Source organism: Pogona vitticeps, chromosome 1 (genome assembly GCF_051106095.1).
Source record: "Pogona vitticeps strain Pit_001003342236 chromosome 1, PviZW2.1, whole genome shotgun sequence".
NCBI classification, from domain to species: Eukaryota; Metazoa; Chordata; class Lepidosauria; order Squamata; family Agamidae; genus Pogona; species Pogona vitticeps.
In genome coordinates, this window is record NC_135783.1 from 324,724,640 (window position 1) to 324,743,238 (window position 18,599).

Here is an 18,599-nt window from a genome sequence, read left to right on the forward strand (position 1 = left end):
GCCTTATTATTCTAAAGACCAGGGCAGGGAAAAGAGAGCCAGAACGGCCTCTCACCCCCGTTTCCCCCCGCCCCCCCAGACAGCTAAAAAAACTGTCCACTTCTGTCAGAAGACATCTGTTCATTTGCAATCTGGAAACATGAAACTGGAATTTTCAAATAAAGTAGCTGTATTAGCCTGCCTCAGCGTGTTGGCAAAAGAAAGTGGGGGGGGGGAATATTGCAGCGTTTAAAACCTTTTCTTTTAAGGTGAGCTTACCTGAATCACAGGCTGGGTGGATTCGCCTGTCACAGAAATACTAACAATTGTCTTTGGGGCCAAAATCGGAATCTGGCAAACGAAACAACTATTTCAGGCCCCTAAGAGCTTTAAGAAAGCCGAGTTATTAATCTCGGTGGTGTACTAGGAAGGCTTGAGCCCTATTTAGACCTTTGGAGATGCTTTGAAAGTTGCTTACATGGCCAATTTCTGTTCTCTCTTTCTCCTAAGATTCTACAATAGCCTCTTTTAGATTTATAGCAGAGTGCCCCATCTGGGAAGCAACCAACATGAATCTGACCCAACTCCGGGAGGCAGTGGAAGACAGGAGGGCCTGGCATGCTCTGGTCCATGGGGGTCACAAAGAGTCGGACATGACTAAACGACAACGACGCCCCACGTGGTAAACAGCTTATTACTAGGGAAGCCTTGTAACCTCAAATAATTAACAGCTTGATCATCCCATTAATGTCTTAACAAAGGTTTGTCACTTTGTCTGTTATCTGAATCCTCAGTTGGTCATGACTCTCATCATCCTGGGACTACATATCAATTTGAAGGGCACCGTATTTGTGCTTCTTGTCTCAGTTCAGTTTCCCACTGTGCCTCCTTGGGCTGGACTCAATGCTCCATAGGGTCTCTTCCAGCTATGCCATTCTAAGGTTAGTATTATTATCTCGATCCACAAAAGCTCACACTGAAATAAATCACGGCTTGTCTACACAGGCTAAATAAGGTCTGGTAGAGATCCGGTGCTATATGGTATGACCCTCGCATCCAAATGGCATATGCACCTCAAATGATCCTGTTTTGTTCACTTCCCTGTTGAAAAAAAAAATCCCACTCGTTTCCCCTCTTCTCTCCTTTAACTTCCATGAGGAAGTTTTCAATTAAAAAAAAAGAATTCTAAGCATATCAGCATTATCCGAATAGACTTTTATATATATGACTTTCAAAGTGTTAAGAATACAGTTGCCCAAACAGGAATATTTTTTGTAAGGAAAGCTTTACAGAGCACAAATATCTGAATGTATTTCTTCCACTCAAATGATCATAATCATATAAATAATACGAATAAATAAAGATAGCATATAAATAAAAATTCTGTGCAAATCAGCATTATCTGAATCGGACAATGCTGATTTGCTTAGAAAAATTTATTTATTTATTTATTTATTTATTTATTTATTTATTTATTTATTTATTTATTTATTTATTTATTTGATTTATATTTATTCATATTATTTATATGATTATGATCATATCAGGCTTGAGCTCTCTTTTTGGTAGGGTAGATTGACTCCCTGGAGAAGACCCTGATGTTGGGAAAATGTGAAGGCAAGAGGAGAAGGGGACGACAGAGGACAAGATGGTGGGACAGTGTCACCGAAGCTACCAACATGAATTTGACCCATCTCCGGGAGGCAGTGGAAGACTTGAGGGCCTGGCACAGTCTGGTCTATGGGGTCAGGAAGAGTCGGACACGACTTAATGACTAAACAACAACAGATTATTTTAACAACAAAATGGTCTCAGGGTGAAATGGAAGACAAAGTGGAATTAAAGAAAGAAAAGATGGACAGTGATAATTATGGAATTAACACTGGCTGTCCACAAATCGTTGCTGATAACACAAGCATCCTGGCCATAATTTCCACAGGGGTTGCTGGGTTAGTCTGTTGCAGCAAAAATTAGTCTAGTGGCAGCTTAAGGTAAGTTGTATTTGCTATAAGCTTTTGTGGATTGTACCTCACTTGTTCAGATGCATCTCATCATCATCATAGGCATCCTTCAGTCTCGAGAGACTATGGTATCGTGCTCTGTATGGAGGACTTGGAACAGCGTCTAGTGTGGCTGAGAAGGCCAATTCGAGAGTGACAATCCCTTCCACACTGAAGACAAGTACAATCTGTACCCCGTCTAGCTCCCTGATTTTGCTGCTTTTGTGACTGCCTCTTTGCCTCAGCCTGCTGGACGAGGGTCTCTTCAAATTGGGAGAGGCCGCGATGCACTGTATGCCTCCAGGCTGAATGCTCAGATGTCAGGGTTTCCCATCTGTTCAGATCCATTCCTAAAGCCTTCAGATCCCGCTTGCAGATGTCCTTGTATCGCAGCTGTGGTCTCCCTCTGGGGCGATTTCCCTGCACTAGTTCTCCATACAGGAGATCCTTTGGAATCTGACCATCAGCCATTCTCACAACATGCCCGAGCCAACGTAGGCGTCGCTGTTTCAGTAGTGTATACATGCTAAAAATTCCAGCTCGATCTAGGACTACTCTATTTGGAACTTTGTCCTGCCAGGTGATACCAAAAATACGTCGGAGGCAGCGCATATGGAATGTGTTCAGCTTTCTCTCCTGCCATGCACAAAGGGTCCAGGACTCACTGCAGTACAGGAGTGTGCTCAGAACACAGGCTCTATAGACCTGGATCTTGGTGTATGCTGTCAGCTTCTTATTGAGCCATACTCAATACAGATGCATCTATATTAGATACATTTGAAGTAATGACTTCAATCCAGGAAGGCTGATGCCAAATTAACCTACACACCGGTAAACAGTAATGCTAGAAAAAGTTGAAGGCAGCAGGAAAAGAAGAAGACCAAACATGAGCAGGATTGACTCCATAAAGGAAGCCACGGCTTTGAGTTTGCAAGAGATGAGACCTTTTGGATGTTATTCATTCATAGGGTTATCATAAGTCAGAGGCAACTTAAGAACATGTAAAAACAAAGACTCATCTCTAAATGCTGGTGCCCTTGAGCCCCATTTCCTTCACCCTACCTACAGCCCTGGCAGGGCTATATATAAATAGTATATATTGCCGTATAAGATGAGGAAATTACTTTTTCAAAACTGTCTGGAAACTACTAACTACTAGCTATACTGACTGGGAACTGTAATCCCCAAAGATTTCCAAGATCTAACCTCCCCACACACACCCCAAAACTGTGTGTATATTTAGGTTGTTCTTAACTTTTATCTGATTTTTTTTTACCTTTCACATGAAGTATTATATCACTGTAGTTTGTTATATATGTAACTGTTAACTGTCCCATAAATATTTTAAATGTTTAAACAGATCGATAAAGAAATGGTATCCTTCGTTCTGGGCATCTCTGGACAGAAGAATGGAAAAAAATAAAATAAAATATTTTGTCTCCTCATCTTTTTTTTGTCTTGGGAGGACTTTTGCTCCTGGCAGTCTTAGCAGTCGCCACAAGATGGCAACCAAAGGCCAGTCCTGGAAATCGCCCCCAAAATGCGGGCGTGTGAGATGACTTTGGCGGTTTGTTAAGCCTCGGACTTCTAGCAAAGATCCCGACTCTGGCCGTGCAAGTTGGAAGCAAGGAGCTGCTGGCTCTTCGCTGGAGATGCCTTGATGCCCGACGGGGCTTCGGGAGCGGTCTGGGCAGCGCCTAACCCGCTATTCCCAAAGGAGCCCGCCTGTTATCCAAGCAGTGAACCTCGGAAAACCTGGACTCTCGGTGAGGCGGCGCGCGCGCGTGATGCCCGGGTCTAATGATACTATTTGTCTGAAAAATCTTTGCTTAAAGTCGGAGCTGGGAAAAGTTCCTCTTTAAAAAAAAAAAAAACCCTCTAACTCCCCGATCTCCCCAGTCAGAAGCCCGAGGATTACATTCTCCCTAAAAAGGGAGTTTTCCAAAGTTTGGAAAGGGTGCCTTACCTCACGCGCTCATAGGATCGCTTCTTGCTTCTTCTCTTCGGTGCGCTGGAAGCTTGCGGTTTGCACATCGTTTCTGTGGCGGCGTGTCTGAGGTGTTATGTTTTAACGAGGCAGGAAAGTGAACCTAAAAGGATGAGATTGGGAAAAAACTGGAACCGGTATAAGGGGCAGTTCCCGGGAACAGGTCCTTTTAAGATTTATTGACGGTCGGGGGGGGGGGGGATTACAATAAAACCCGCCTCGTTGTCAAAGAAAACAAAATTAAAGCTGGGTGATCCTCATAATTTGTGTGTGTGTGGCAGGATTTAGTTGTTGTTTTTTCTTCAAACGCAAATGATACCTGCATATAAATCACTCTCTCCTTCTGATCCTCTGCACACTTGTTGCATTAGAATATATCCCACCTTAGTCTCCATTACTTATTGTATGAAATACAGTATGGAGGTGGTGTCTTGTCGCTAATATTTGTTTGTAACATTTTATAATTAGTCAACTCTTTCTTACAAATCCGACTATACAAATCCGACTAACAAACATGTTGTGATTATATATACAGTACATGTCCAACTTTTGTCTCCCTTGCTTCACATATAGGGGCTCTTTGGGCATGAGTGAAGAGTTGCAAACTTTGAGAAATTAACTTTTGCTTTTAGTTGTCTTTTGTTTCACATACTTAATGTACAACCCTACACGCAGTAACTTTCCTGTTATTCATAGTAATAGTAAGATAAATAAAAACAATGCAAAAGTGATCTGACTTTCAAACTCCCGTATTCTATTCTTCTGCAGCATCTTCTGAATAGAATTGAACAGGCTGACCATAAATAAGGGTCCATTATAGCCTTATATTTTCAGTAGATTGGACTATCATCATTATCAATTTTACTTTGCTTGTTACCATTGCATTGTTAATTTTTAGAACAATTCTCTCTCATGTCTATGCACAAAACAAAACTGGATAACAATATTTGAGAAATATTTCTAGCTCTCACAAATGTTTAACGGTCTTAAAGGAATTCAGTTATTTGTATTTTAATCCATATGTTCAGCTTTAAATGATCAATCAATCTTTATTCTCAGTCTCTGATCCATTAAAATACATACATATAGTATTTAAAATAAGAAGAAGCAATTAAAACATTTCAAGACAGTTAAAACAGTATAAAATAATAAGGTATATTACCCATATGATTTTTTTATATTAATATTATATACAATCAATCAATCATTGATTGCCGCATTTAAAGCTGCAGCTTTAAATGAGAAGTTTGAATTGGTTTATAAACCTGTGCCTTGTTTTATGAACAGCTTAATCTCCCAATTGAGTTTTGCTGTCAATGTGCTATTTGCCACTCACATTGTTAGGATAGTGTGTTAACTGTAAATACAGAGTGCTTTCTGATATTTCATTTCATATACTTCCAAATGAAAAGAAGTTATTTATAGCAAGACTTATAATGAGACAATATAAGCAATGCCTTTTTCTAATGATAAAAACGACTCTGAATTTTTTGCAAATTCATTTTTTGAGTTATGAAATATCTGGACCTGTTGCAGCAAACACAGAACAAAAAACAAAGTCTTCTGGTTCCTGTCAGATGAACAGGTTTATTCCACCCTTGTGAATTACAATCCATGAAGGTTTACTTTGATGTAAATATCTTGGTCTCAAAGCATAAGTTTGTGGTTTTGTTTTGTTATACATGAAACAAACAACACAGGACCATAATTCTATGATTCTTTGTTCTTTCTCTTTTAGAACATGGCATCTAGACTATAAATGATTGCTGTGTGGAAGTGAGAATAGTGAGAAAAGTATACGACAGCAAGTGTTGTGAGGTTATACAGTTCAGAGACGGGGGAATCAGCTTGCATGAGAATTGTAGGTAGTAACAGGAAGGGAGGATGTTCATCCAATGGAATAAAGTTAGGTTGTTATAGATTTTCCATGCTGATTTATCAGCAGAATGTTGGCAGTCTTTTCTCCTTGATAAAACAAATAGGGTTTTTTTTTAAAAAAAACAAATTAGAAATCACCATATTTTTAAAATTTTTTGATCTTTATGGAACACATTTATGGGACAGATAATAGATTTTCTGGAGTGATAGGAATACTGTAATTGGGTAGTGCCAGTGGAATTTCAATGGGAGGACATTGAGGGAATTTCTGTGTCTGTAATATCGTTTTATGTTGTTATATATATATATGTTCTTGCTTACACTAATACTGTGGTATTTACGGGGGGATCAGTTTCAAGCCTCCCCCATTCCAAAAAATGGGGAAGTAGCAGGCACTATACATTGCATGGTCTCTGGCTTCCTCTAGTGGCCAGTTCTGGTAAATGCACCTTGTAAATATATATAAAGATGTATTTCTGAGGGTTTTTTATTTAGTATTTTCAGGCAGTGAATCAGAAGGTACTGATCCTGCAGGTAGTGGAGGTCCTGCTGTATTACACTTTGTTATATTTTGGTTTTTAGGGAGAAGGTGTTTTTTCTGAAGAGACACAGGCCTTCCTCTTTTCTTGGTTACCTCTTTGAATCTGTCAGTGGAGAAAGTCTACACAGCAATGAAGTCGCTGCTGCGGCAGTAGATTCAGGAAGATGCAGTGGTTACCAGAGTTCCTGCAGCTGCTCCTTCTGCTGGAAATGGGACAGAGAAATCAAGGCATAGAAATGTGCCCATCTTCCCTGTGTGACTGCTCAGATTGGCACCACTTCAAAATCACCTGCATGGAGATAAAGTTCATCCCCAAACTTCCTCAGAGCACCCAGATCTTGTGAGTATATTGGATTCATTGAGCTGGAGGAGGGGGCTGCATGTATAAGCAACTCAAACTATTTTTGAATGGAGTTCATTTAACCCAGAAAGGCTGAAGACAGGCATCATGTTTTAAGGCTCCCGCAGTCCTAAATAAACAGAAGTTCAAACAGGTTTGTGGTGTGCCTGAAGCTGGCCATATTTTTTATTTACCAAAAATATTTGTTGGAAAGGGTCTCTGTGGGGCTGTGGCGGCTCATCTGTTACCGTCTTTGAGAAAGGAAAACCAGAGTCTTAAACCACAAGTCTTTTGAAAAATTATTTGTGTTTTGAGTATCCTTCTTCTATTATTATTGTTGTTGTTATGTGCCATCAGGTCAATTCCAAATTATAGCATCCCTATGAATGGGAGATCTCTAAAAGCTCCTGTCCTCAAATGTCCTGCTTAGCTCTTGTGAACCCAAGCCTGGGGTTTCCTTTAGGGAGTCAGTCCACCTTGTACATGGCCTTCCTCTTTTCCTGCTGCCTTCTGTCTTTCCCAGCATTACTAGAGAATCCTGCTTCTCATTATGTGCCCAAAGTGAGACAGCCTCAATTTCAAAATTTTTACGACAGAGATAATTCAGGTTGGATTTGATTTAGGAACCGCTTGTTTGTCGTTCTAGAAGTCCAGGGTATCCACAAAACTCTTCTCCTGCACCACATTTCAAACGAATCAGTTTTTCCTGTTAGCTTTCTTCACTGTCCAGCTTTCATCATCATACATGGTGATTGAAAATGTAATAGTGTGGATGATCTTAGTCTTCATCTCCAGTGACACATCCTTATACAGACAATCTTTTCTAGTCCTTCATCACTGCCCTTTTCTTAGTCTTCAGATTTCTTAGCTGCAGTCTCCATTTATATTGATGATTGAACCAAGGTCTACAAAATCTCTAACCATTGCAATTTCTTCATTGTTAACAGTAAACTTCTGTAGCTCTTCTATAGTCATGGTTTTGGTCTCCTTAATGTTGAACTGCGGTCCTGCTTTGGCACTTTCTTTTTTCACTTTCATCAGAAGTCTTTTCAAATCATTGCTGCTTTCAGCCAATAAGATGGTGTCATCCGCATATCTCAAGTTATTGATACTTCTTCCACCAATTTTCATTCCTCCTTCATCTGAATCTAGTTCAGCTTTCCATATGTTCTGCTTACCGATTGAACAGATAAGGGGATAAAATGCACCCTTGTCTGACACCTTTGCCTATCGGAACCATTCTGTCTCTCCATATTCTGTCCTAATGGTAGCTTTTTTCCGCTCAAGTCAGGACAATCAGGTGCTGAGGCATACCCGTTTCTTTCAGAACAACCCATAGTTTCTAATGATCCGCACAGTCAAAGGCTTTGCTGAAGTCTATAAAGCATAGACTGATCTTCTGAAACTATTTGGTTTCAGTAGACACTTTCTTACTGTGGCATTCACCCTCGTGCCCCTTGCTTGACTGTCAAGCCTCAGATCTCACAAGGGCAAACACTCTTCTCTTTTCACTGCTGCCACCAGGTGATCTCTATATCACCATTACTTCAGAAAGATTCAGGTCCACACTTCAAGTTCTTTTAAAATAAAACTTTGGTTGATTGATTACAGAGACTGATTCATGAATATCTTCAGTAGATAATCACACCTCAGAATTTCCCAAACTACACACTCTATTACTTTCTCTGACTTTTCTCTACTCCCTTACTCTTCTTATATTTCCCTTACTTCCTCAATCTATCCCTTGACTCTCTGACTCCGCCTCTTATAGCATCTCTTTCGGCTCCACCTCTTAGCAATATTAATATGCATGAACCATTATTTTACATAATAAGCATAAACCATTACATAATATAACATGAACTATAGACCTAATAAACAGAGAACACGTCACTTACTCTTTAATTTTTGTCCCATATATCTCAGGATATTGGGATGCATAGAGCTCATTCTGAAGAATAGCTAAAAGATTTCATTCAGAAGTATCAAGTCAGAGATTAAAAGAGATTTGAATGTTATAGGAAGGACTGGAATGAGAGTGCTTCATCTGAAGGAGAAGAGATGCTCAAGTAGCATTATGCATGGTTTCCGAAACAAGGATCGGCCCATGTTGGAAAATATATGTATTGTGTTAATGTTAATAGCAGCATGAGTCTCTTTTTGTACACAGAGAACTTATGGAGATCTGGTTTTGAAAATAAGCACTTGGATTTAAATTGTCCAAAAAATCGGATTTTTAAAATTTAAATCTTGATTTAAATCAAATCCACAGTGCATGCAAGGTTAATACAGTGGTGCCCCGCATAGCGACGATAATCCGTTCCGAAAAAATTGTCGCTATACTGATTTGTCGCTATGTGGAACAAAAAAGCCCATAGGAACGCATTAAAACACGTTTAATGCATTCCTATGGGCAAAAAACTCACCGTTATGTGAAAATCCTCCATACGGCCGCCATTTTCGCTGCCCAGTAAGTGAGGAAAGGGCGCAAAAACAAAGCAGGTGGCCATTTTCTTTAGCCAACGGCCATTTTGGAACCGCCGATCAGCTGTTGGAAAAACATCGTTATGCGATAATCGGTAACAATGTTTTACCATTTAAAACATTGTTATGCAATCGCAAAAACAATAGCAAAAACTCAATCACTATGCGGATTCGTCGTTAAACGAAGCACTCGTTATGTGGGGCACCACTGTATAGCGAACAACCATAAAGATAGAGAATGATGAATATATTTTCAACCTTTCTGGTAGTATATCACCTCAAAATTTGAGTGAGGGATTGCATGGTTAAACATTAAAAACTTCAACAACAACGACAACAAAACACACAACCTTTTGAAGAATAACATCACTGTGAAGAGGTTTGCCCTTACCTATGTTGCATAATTTTAATGAAAGGGAGGGGAATTTTCACACCTGTGAGTCTGCCTGCATTTTGAAGTATCGTACACTTGGAGGTCATATAGTCAGCTCTTTTTCAGTGCAGGATCTGCAGCACAGGATACATTCCTGTCAGATGGTCATCAGCCTCCTGTTCAATAAATTCAACAAAAGAAAATTCATCTTCTGCGGTGGCAAACAGTTTTGTATATTCAGAAAAATAGGGAAATGTAGACTATAGCATAACATGGTCTCCATATTGAACCAACATGGGTGGTTCAAGATGAAACTCTTGTGAAATCATACTGCCTCAATTGCAGAGTTTTAAGAGGAGAGCATCTACATGTTCTAATTTTCCACTTATAACACAAGTGTTTTCTCACCACTATTTTCCCACCAGGTTTTTTGCCTTTTTAAGTAATACACAAAAAATTCCAAACCACAATAAAACAAACATTAAGAAGGAAAAGACAGAAAAACTACAAAATGCCCCTTAATTGGTAGCACTAGGAATCTAGATACCCAGTGTGATGTAGTAGATGGAGTAATGGATTGGAACTCAGGAAGCCTGGGTATGAATCCTCACTAGGCCATGGAAACTCACAAGAGATCTAGACTGGTAGAACTACTCCTTAAATATCTCACTTCTCTTGAAAGCTATTAGGGTTGCTGTAAGTCAGTTCTGACTTGAAGGCCCATAACAATAAACAGGATCCCTTTCCCCCTGTTCTGGAATCTTCCTCCTTCCCCTATTATGATAAAAGGAGGCGTAAAGGGAAGAATCGAATTTGTGAGACTGCATTCATTTTGGCTTATGTATGGAATGCCAAGTCCGGTTAGGTGCTTAGCAGTTCAGAACTTGGAGAATTCAGTCCGGGAAGAGAACAGCATATTTTCATCGTAAATTTTTGTAAAGACTACAGTGGTGCCTTGCATTACGACGTTAATTCGTTCCAGCGAAATCGCTGTAGAATGAAAATGTCATAAAGCGAAAATTAAAAAGCCATTGAAACGCATTAAAATCTGGTTAATGCGTTCCAATCGGCTAAGAACTCACCGCCCAGCGAAGATCCTCCATAGGGGCGGCCATTTTTGGGTGCCTGTGCAGCGAAAAATGGCTCCTAAACACAGCGGGGAGCCATTTTGAGCACCCGGTGGCCATTTTCAAAACCTGACGATCAGCTGTTTTGATCGTCGGGAAGTGAAAATCGGTTCCCGAAACAGGAAACAGATAATCGCGCAGTGAAATTCGCCCATTCAAAACGTCATTTTGTGACTGCTTTTGCAATCGCAAAAACCTCGTCGTAATGCAGATTTGTCGTTAAACGGAGCGCCCGTCTTGCGAGGCACCACTGTATTTGCATACTGTAACACTTCAGAATGCCGGTGAAGGACTGGATGGTTACATTTCCTCCCACATTAAACAAACAACAAACAGAAAGACAGACAGACAGACAGACAATACCACCTTTAGAAGAGTTACATGTCAGAGTAAATGGAGTAATACTCTTGAAAAAAATATATATATTTTTGGATTATAGTTACAAGAATCCCCTAACTGGGATAATGCTAGGAAATTCTGGGAACTGAAGTAGAAAGAAAATAACTTTCTCAAGCTCTGACTGTTACTGGGCTATACTTTCCTGTAAATCCTAGTAGTTGTGCTAGGAATAATTCAACTATAGCCAAAGTGCAGTTTTGTTTTTCTGCTTCTGTTCAAAACAGTCCTCAAATTGGCAACATGTAAACATACCCTCTGCTTTGTTTTATGTATTAACTGGAGAGGAGCTGATTACTGAGAGGAGATCCAGGTCTTTTTGTGTTTTGGAACAACACTGCTTTTTCCTAGAGCAAGCCATTGAAGATGCTAAAGAAGACCAGAAGCAGAATAATGCTTTTGAATTGTATTTTGTTTTCATTTTTACAGTGGGTTTTGAGTTGTGCCATAATGGATATTTTTCTAAAATGTTTTATACCAATGACTGCCCAACCCCTACTTAACGTGTGTCCTCTAGGCCTTGAAAAGGCTGCAAAAGAGTTCTGGAAGATGTACTTTTCTTCTGAAAATGCCAGCACTAATTAGTTCCTTTTAAAGTTGTTTTTAATTGCTTCAGGAATGAGTAAAGCATTTGTCTGCTTTTTTAAAAAAAATCAGTCAAAACACTTCACTCTTTTCTGGGTTTTGTTAAAGCTGTTATCATGAATGTAATAATTATATATATTCAATATGCCTCGCATCAATATATTTGATGTTATATCGGTTACAAATGAACTACTATATAAAATTATACACCAGATTTATTTTCAATGCAATTTCTCGATGGGTTTGCTTCAGATTCATGTAATTCTCAAATCTTGAGCCAAATTAGGCTGCTTCAATACAGCTCTGAAACGTTCTGAGGTGAACTAGGTTTCCCACCAGAGGTACTAAAATGAAAATTGAACTTCATGCAAGATTTGAAAATATGACAGGCATATGGAGCATTGCTTAGTTTTAATTCAATTAAAACATCCAGGTTGGGGGAAAACAGGGAATCACATCGACAGTTTTTTAGGGCCACCTTCTAATCCAAGAAATATGGGGAAATGAAAATGTTATAATGAAAAATAGTATGCATTGACTTAATCAAATCTGTCTAATAGACAAGTGTGAGGGAAAATTTAAAATCACGCATTTCTTTGTCTTCTCATTTTTCTATTTTTTTTTTTAATTGTCTGGTCACTAGAAACTGCAAACTAACCTGGTTGTGGCTATTTAGTCTGTAACAATTAAACGTTAGCTATTTGTTGTATTCGGTAGGATTAGTGGGGGTTGTAAATTGTTAGATATGCTCCGTTGAAAGTTTACCTGGACAAGCTTAGTCAGTAACCATTCATTGACTTGTGTAATTAAACATTTGTTGCAAAGTCTTGAATTTCTCCAGTTGCTTGAAATTACAGACTTGTGTGTACTGCATTCCTTACTGTACACATACTAGCAACCAACAAAACGGATCAACAGCAACAAACAGCTGTCACCAACCAGCCAAAGAGCGGGATAGAGCACTTAGCAGAGAGATGGGGCTTTCTTTTAATTCAAAAGTTGGAGGAACTATTGGTTAGTAATGGACAGACAGATAGTCATTCCAGTCCAGAAAATTCCACCCCAGTCATACAGACAGCATGCAAGGTTGTAAATAAAACTCTAACAATTTTAACTGTTTCCTGCCTACATGACAATAACAGCATAAGCAACGCTCTCCATATTAGGTAACTGTTTTACTGCTGTCTGCTGATTGGTAATTTTAAATAAACAACTTCTGTTACTGGTGATAAAGGTTTTACAACTATGTCAGCATGGTGTAATCCTTTGCTTTTCAATTTGGTGTACCTTCACTGATGAAATAAACTGTTTCTGTTTGTCTTACCCCCCTCACTTCATTGATGCTTCCACCTTCACCATGAGAATACCATATGTGGCTTTTGTTTAAATATCACATTTCAAAGACATGTAGCACTAATACATCTGCCTTGATATGTGTTCTGAATGTGACTTTAGTGTGGAGTCCAAGCTGAAGACACTCATTCTGAATCAGTCTGAATCATAATGGACCATTTTCTCAGACACCAAATCAGAATTCAGACCAAATCTGGAGTCCACCCATTCCCATGTGGCATATTAGCAAGACTGACAGGCTAGAACTAGGAAGACCAAAATCAGTGTCCATAGGTGGTACCTTTCAGATGCTATGTACTTCTTGTAGCAAGGATGGCTTGATTTTGAGGAAGCATTTTGTTCTCCTTGTTGACCTGAGCAAATGTTTTAACCAGCATAAATTAGCGAGGCTTCCCACTGTTCCTTGGGTGATACTATTTCTGAGCATGGAAATTAGAATGGTAGTTAGAGCTGGCTTCCCAGTACAGACAGAAATGTTCCCTCACGCTTGTCTATTAGACAGATTTGATTAAGCCAATGCATACTATTAGATACCCAGCTGGAATAATACATTGGACTAAAAATGAATTAGAAGAATTGGATCGAAAAACATGGAAACTGATGAACATGCATCACGCACTGCACCCAAAAAGTGATGTGGACAGATTATATTTACCACAAGAATCGGAGACCATGGATTACTGCAAATACATCAGGTAGAAGAGGAGGAAAAAAGAAGCTGAAATGATTATATCAGTAAAGCAGAAAGAGAAATTAAGGCAGTAAAAATGGAGAATAGTTTGAAAACAACAGGAACAATTTTTGCTGCACAAGAACAAGCACTCCAAACCAACATGGTGAAAGCTAAGATCCAAGGAATTAGTGTTAACAGCAAATGTCAACTCTGCCAAGAAAAGGATGACATTGTGTCACACCTCATTTGTGAATATCCAAAGATTGCACAAGCAGATTACAAAATTAGACATGATAGAGTGGCAAAATTAGTACACTGGTCATTATGCAAATATAACTTTCCAGCCTCCAAAAACCCATGGGAACATTAGGTAGAGAAGGTGTCAGAAAATGAGAAAGTCAAGATCTTGTGAGGTTTCCGGATCCAAATTGATAGACAACTTGAATATAACACACCAGACATAGTAGTAATAGAACGAAGAAATGTCTGAATAATTGACATTGCAATTCCAGGGGATGCCAGAATTGAAAATAAAGAATTGGAACCTAGCAATCAAAACATTTTGGTTGTGGATAAAAGACACTTCAGTGATCACCATAGTCATTGGAACTTTGGGAACAATACCAAGACATTTCACACAGTACTATAAACAGTTGCAGATCTCAGAAATAAAACCATAAGAGCTACAAAAAAACCCCCGGCAATATTAGAAACAGCCTACATTTCGTTTCGTTTAGTCGTTTAGTCGTGCCCGACTCTTCGTGACCCCATGGACCAGAGCACGCCAGGCCCTTCTATCTTCCACTGCCTCCCGGAGTTCTGTCAGATTCATGTTGGTTGCTTCGATGACACTGTCCAACCATCTCATCCTCGGTCGTCCCCTTCTCCTCTTGCCTTCACATTGCCAACATCAAGGTCTTTTCCAGAGAGTCCTCTCTTCTCATGAGATGGCCAAAGTATTGGAGCCTCAGCTTCAACATCTGTCCTTCCACTGAGCACTCGGGGTTGATTTCCTTTAGAATTGATAGGTTTGGTCTCCTTGCAGTCCAGGGGACTCTCAAGAGTCTCCTCCAGCACCACAATTCAAAGGCATCAATTCTACGGCGGTCAGCTTTCTTTATGGTCCAGCTCTCACTTCCATACATCACTACAGGAAAAACCATAGCTTTGACTATGCGGACTTTTGTTGGCAAGGTGATGTCTCTGCTTTTTAAAATTCTGTCAAGGTTTTTCATCGCTTTCCTCCCAAGAAGCAGGCGTCTTTTAATTTCGTGGCTGCTGTCTCCATCTGCAGTGATCATGGAGCCCAAGAAAGTAAAATCTGTCACTGCTTCCATATCTTCCCCTTCTATTTCCCAGGAGGTGATGGGGCCAGTGGCCATGATCTTAGTTTTTTTGATGTTGAGTTTCAGACCGTTTTTTGCACTCTCCTCTTTCACCCTCATTACAAGGTTCTTTAGTTCCTCCTCACTTTCTGCCATCAAAGTGGTATCATCTGCATATCGGAGGTTGTTGATATTTCTTCCGGCGATCTTAATTCCAGCTTGGGATTCCTCCAGTCCAGCCTTCCGCATGATGTATTCTGCATATAAATTGAATAAGCAGGGGGACAATATACAGCCTTGTCGTACTCCTTTCCCAATTTTGAACCAATCAGTTGTTCCATATCCAGTTCTAACTGTTGCTTCCTGTCCCACATATAGGTTTCTCAGGAGATGGATAAGGTGGTCAGGCACGCCCATTTCTTTAAGGACTTGCCATAGTTTGCTGTGGTCCACACAGTCAAAGGCTTTTGTATAATCAATGAAGCAGAAGTAGATGTTTTTCTGGAACTCTCTGGCTTTCTCCATAATCCAGCGCATATTAGCAATTTGGTCTCGAGTTCCTCTGCCCCTTCGGAATCCTGCTTGTACTTCTGGAAGTTCTCGGTCCACATATTGCTGAAGCCTACCTTGTAGGATTTTGAGCATAACCTTGCTAGCGTGTGAAATGAGTGCAATTGTCCGGTAGTTGGAGCATTCTTTGGCACTGCCCTTCGTTGGGATTGGAATGTAGACTGATCTTTTCCAGTCCTCTGGCCACTGTTGAGTTTTCCAGACTTGCTGGCATATTGAAAGTAGCACCTTAACAGCATCATCTTTTAAGATTTTAAATAGTTCCACTGGAATGCCATCACCTCCACTGGCCTTGTTGTTAGTCAGGCTTTCTAAGGCCCACTTGACTTCACTCTCCAGGATGTCTGGCTCTAGGTCAGCAACTACATTGTCTGGGTTGTCCGGGATATCCAAATCTTTCTGATATAATTCCTCTGTGTATTCTTGCCACCTCTTCTTGATGTCTTCTGCTTCTGTGAGGTCCCTTCCATTTTTGTCCTTTATCATGTCCATCTTTGCACAGAAGGTTCCTCTGATATCTCCAATTTTCCTGAACAGATCTCTGGTTTTTCCTTTTCTGTTATTTTCCTCTATTTCTTTGCATTGTTCATTTAAGAAGGCCCTCTTGTCTCTCCTTACTATTCTTTGGAAGTCTGCATTCAATTTTCTGTAACTTTCCCTATCTCCCTTACCTTCTCTTCTCTGCTATTTGTAAGGCCTTGTTGGCAGCCACTTTGCTTTCTTGCATTTCCCTTTCTTTGGTATGGTTTTTGTTGCTGCTTCCTGTACAATGTTACAAGCCTCTATCCAAAGTTCTTCAGGCACTCTGTCCACCAAATCTAGTTCCTTAAATCTGTTCTTCACTTCCACTGTGTATTCATAAGGGATTTGGTTTAGATCAGGGGTGTCCAACCTTTCACCTTCCCTGGGCCACATTAGAAGATGAAAATTTGGTTTGGGCCGCACATAAATTTGGTTTGGGCTGCATTGGGGGGGCAGCCCTAGCCATCCTCCGCAGCCCCGCTCCAAGCGCGCTTACTGGCTGCTGCAATCTCAGACAGCAGAGGCTGCCAGCTTTGACTCCAGTAGCTTTATGGGGCCGGGAGGGGGTCCACCTATCGACAGGGATGGCGTGATGTAGTCACACAGCCCTCCTCTCCCGTCCCCTCCCGCTCCTTCCTTCCTTCCCTCTCTCCCCCCCTACCATTGTGACGTGCCCCGGCCGCATTCCGTCTGCAAGTGCCGGCAGTGTAACTTGAAACTTTGGAATTTCCTTTAAAATAAAAAATTTCACTGGGCCGCATTATGAACCGACCTGGGCCGCATGCGGCCCTTGGGCCGCAGGTTGGACAAGCCTGGTTTAGATTATACTTGAGTAGCCCAGTGGTTTTTCCTACTCTCTTCAGTTTAAGCCTAAATTTTGCTATGAGAAGCTGATGATCAGAGCCACAATCAGCTCCAGGTCTTGTTTTTGCTGACTGTATAGAGCTTCTCCATCTTTGGCTGCAGAGAATATAATCAATCTGATTTCGATGTTGCCCATCTGGTGATTTCCATGTGTAGAGTCGCCTCTTGTGTTGTTGGAAAAGAGTGTTTGTGATGACCAGTTTGTTCTCTTGACAAAACTCTATTAGCCTTTGCCCTGCTTCATTTTGAACTCCAAGGCCAAACTTTCCTGTTGTTCCTTTTCTCTCTTGACTCCCTACCTTGGCATTCCAGTCCCCTAGAATGAGAAGAAAATCTTTCTTTGGTGTCAGTTCTAGAAGGTGTTGTAAATCTTCATAGAATTGTTCAATTTCAGTCTCCTCAGCAATGGAGGTTGGTGCATAAACTTGGATTATTGTGATGTTGAAAGGTCTGCCTTGGATTCGTATTGACATCATTCTATCATTTTTGAGATTGTATCCCATTACAGCTTTTCCCACTCTTTTGTTGACTATGAGGGCTACTCCATTCCTTCTATGGGATTCTTGCCCACAATAGTAGACATGATAGTCATCTGCGTTAAATTCACCCATTCCTGTCCATTTTAGTTCACTGACGCCCAGGATGTCAATGTTTATTCTTGCCATCTCCTGTTTGACCACCTCCAGCTTACCAAGGTTCATAGATCTTACATTCCAGGTTCCTATGCAGTATTTTTCTTTGCAGCATCGGACTTTCCTTTCACTTCCAGGCACGTCCACAGCTGAGCGTCCTTTCAGCTTTGGCCCAACCACTTCATTAGCTCTGGAGCTACTTGTACTTGTCCTCCGCTCTTCCTCAGTAGCATGTTGGATGCCTTCTGACCTGAGGGTCCCATCTTCCAGCGTCATATCTTTTAGCCTTTTGTTTCTGGTCATGGGGCTTTCTTGGCAAAGATACTGGAGTGGAATTGCCAGTTCCTTCCCCAGGTGGATTGCGTTTAGTCGGAACTCTCCACTATGACCTGTCTGTCTTGGGTGGCCCTGCATGGCATAGTCCATAGCTTCTCTGAGTTGCTCAAGCCCCTTCGCTACGACAAGGCAGCAATCCATGAAGGGGAACAGCCTACATACTGCACCAATATTTAACAGATACTTACTGTAGGTTTTTGGTTAAAACTTGTATCTGTAATATAATACCAGTCAATATTTTTATTATTTTGATTGTCTGTGTCTGGTGTTTTTGAATCATCATCATCATCACCTTAGAACTGCAAGGCTGGAAGAGACCCTATGGATCATCAAGTCCAGCCCACATCAAGGAGGCACCGTGGGGGAACGAACTCTGGTTCCACAACCAGCTGCCTAAGCCACTGGGCTTATCCGGCATTTAATGAATAGTGATAGTTCCCAAGGGTTCACTGTGTTCTGCCATGACTAAGTTAGAGAACCCAAAAAGTTGTTGTAGAAAAAAAGTGGGAGTAAAAAGGCACAGATTGTGTTCAACATATAGAAATATAAGCAAAGAACTGTCTTTCACAGGTATGTGGGAAAGTAAAACACAGTTGACAACATTGTGCCAGATATAATGGTAGATGAGTAATTG

General features: G+C 40.5%; 1 protein-coding gene across 2 annotated transcripts in view; it reads left to right on the forward strand.

Annotated features, from left to right (window-relative positions):
• Positions 1-3,580: 3,580 nt before the first annotated feature.
• The window catches only part of TSHR (thyroid stimulating hormone receptor), a 73,677-nt gene continuing 58,658 nt past the window's right edge, over positions 3,581-18,599 (forward strand). Inside the window, exons 1-2 of one of the 2 annotated variants that reach the window (XM_020812640.3) lie at positions 3,581-3,745; positions 6,427-6,725. In XM_020812640.3, coding sequence (XP_020668299.3) covers positions 6,550-6,725 — 176 coding nt within the window. In that variant the 5' untranslated portion in view covers positions 3,581-3,745; positions 6,427-6,549. Of the gene's footprint in view, positions 3,746-4,688; positions 6,726-18,599 lie in introns of those variants that run through there. The other variant, XM_078383712.1, reaches the window with a different exon arrangement.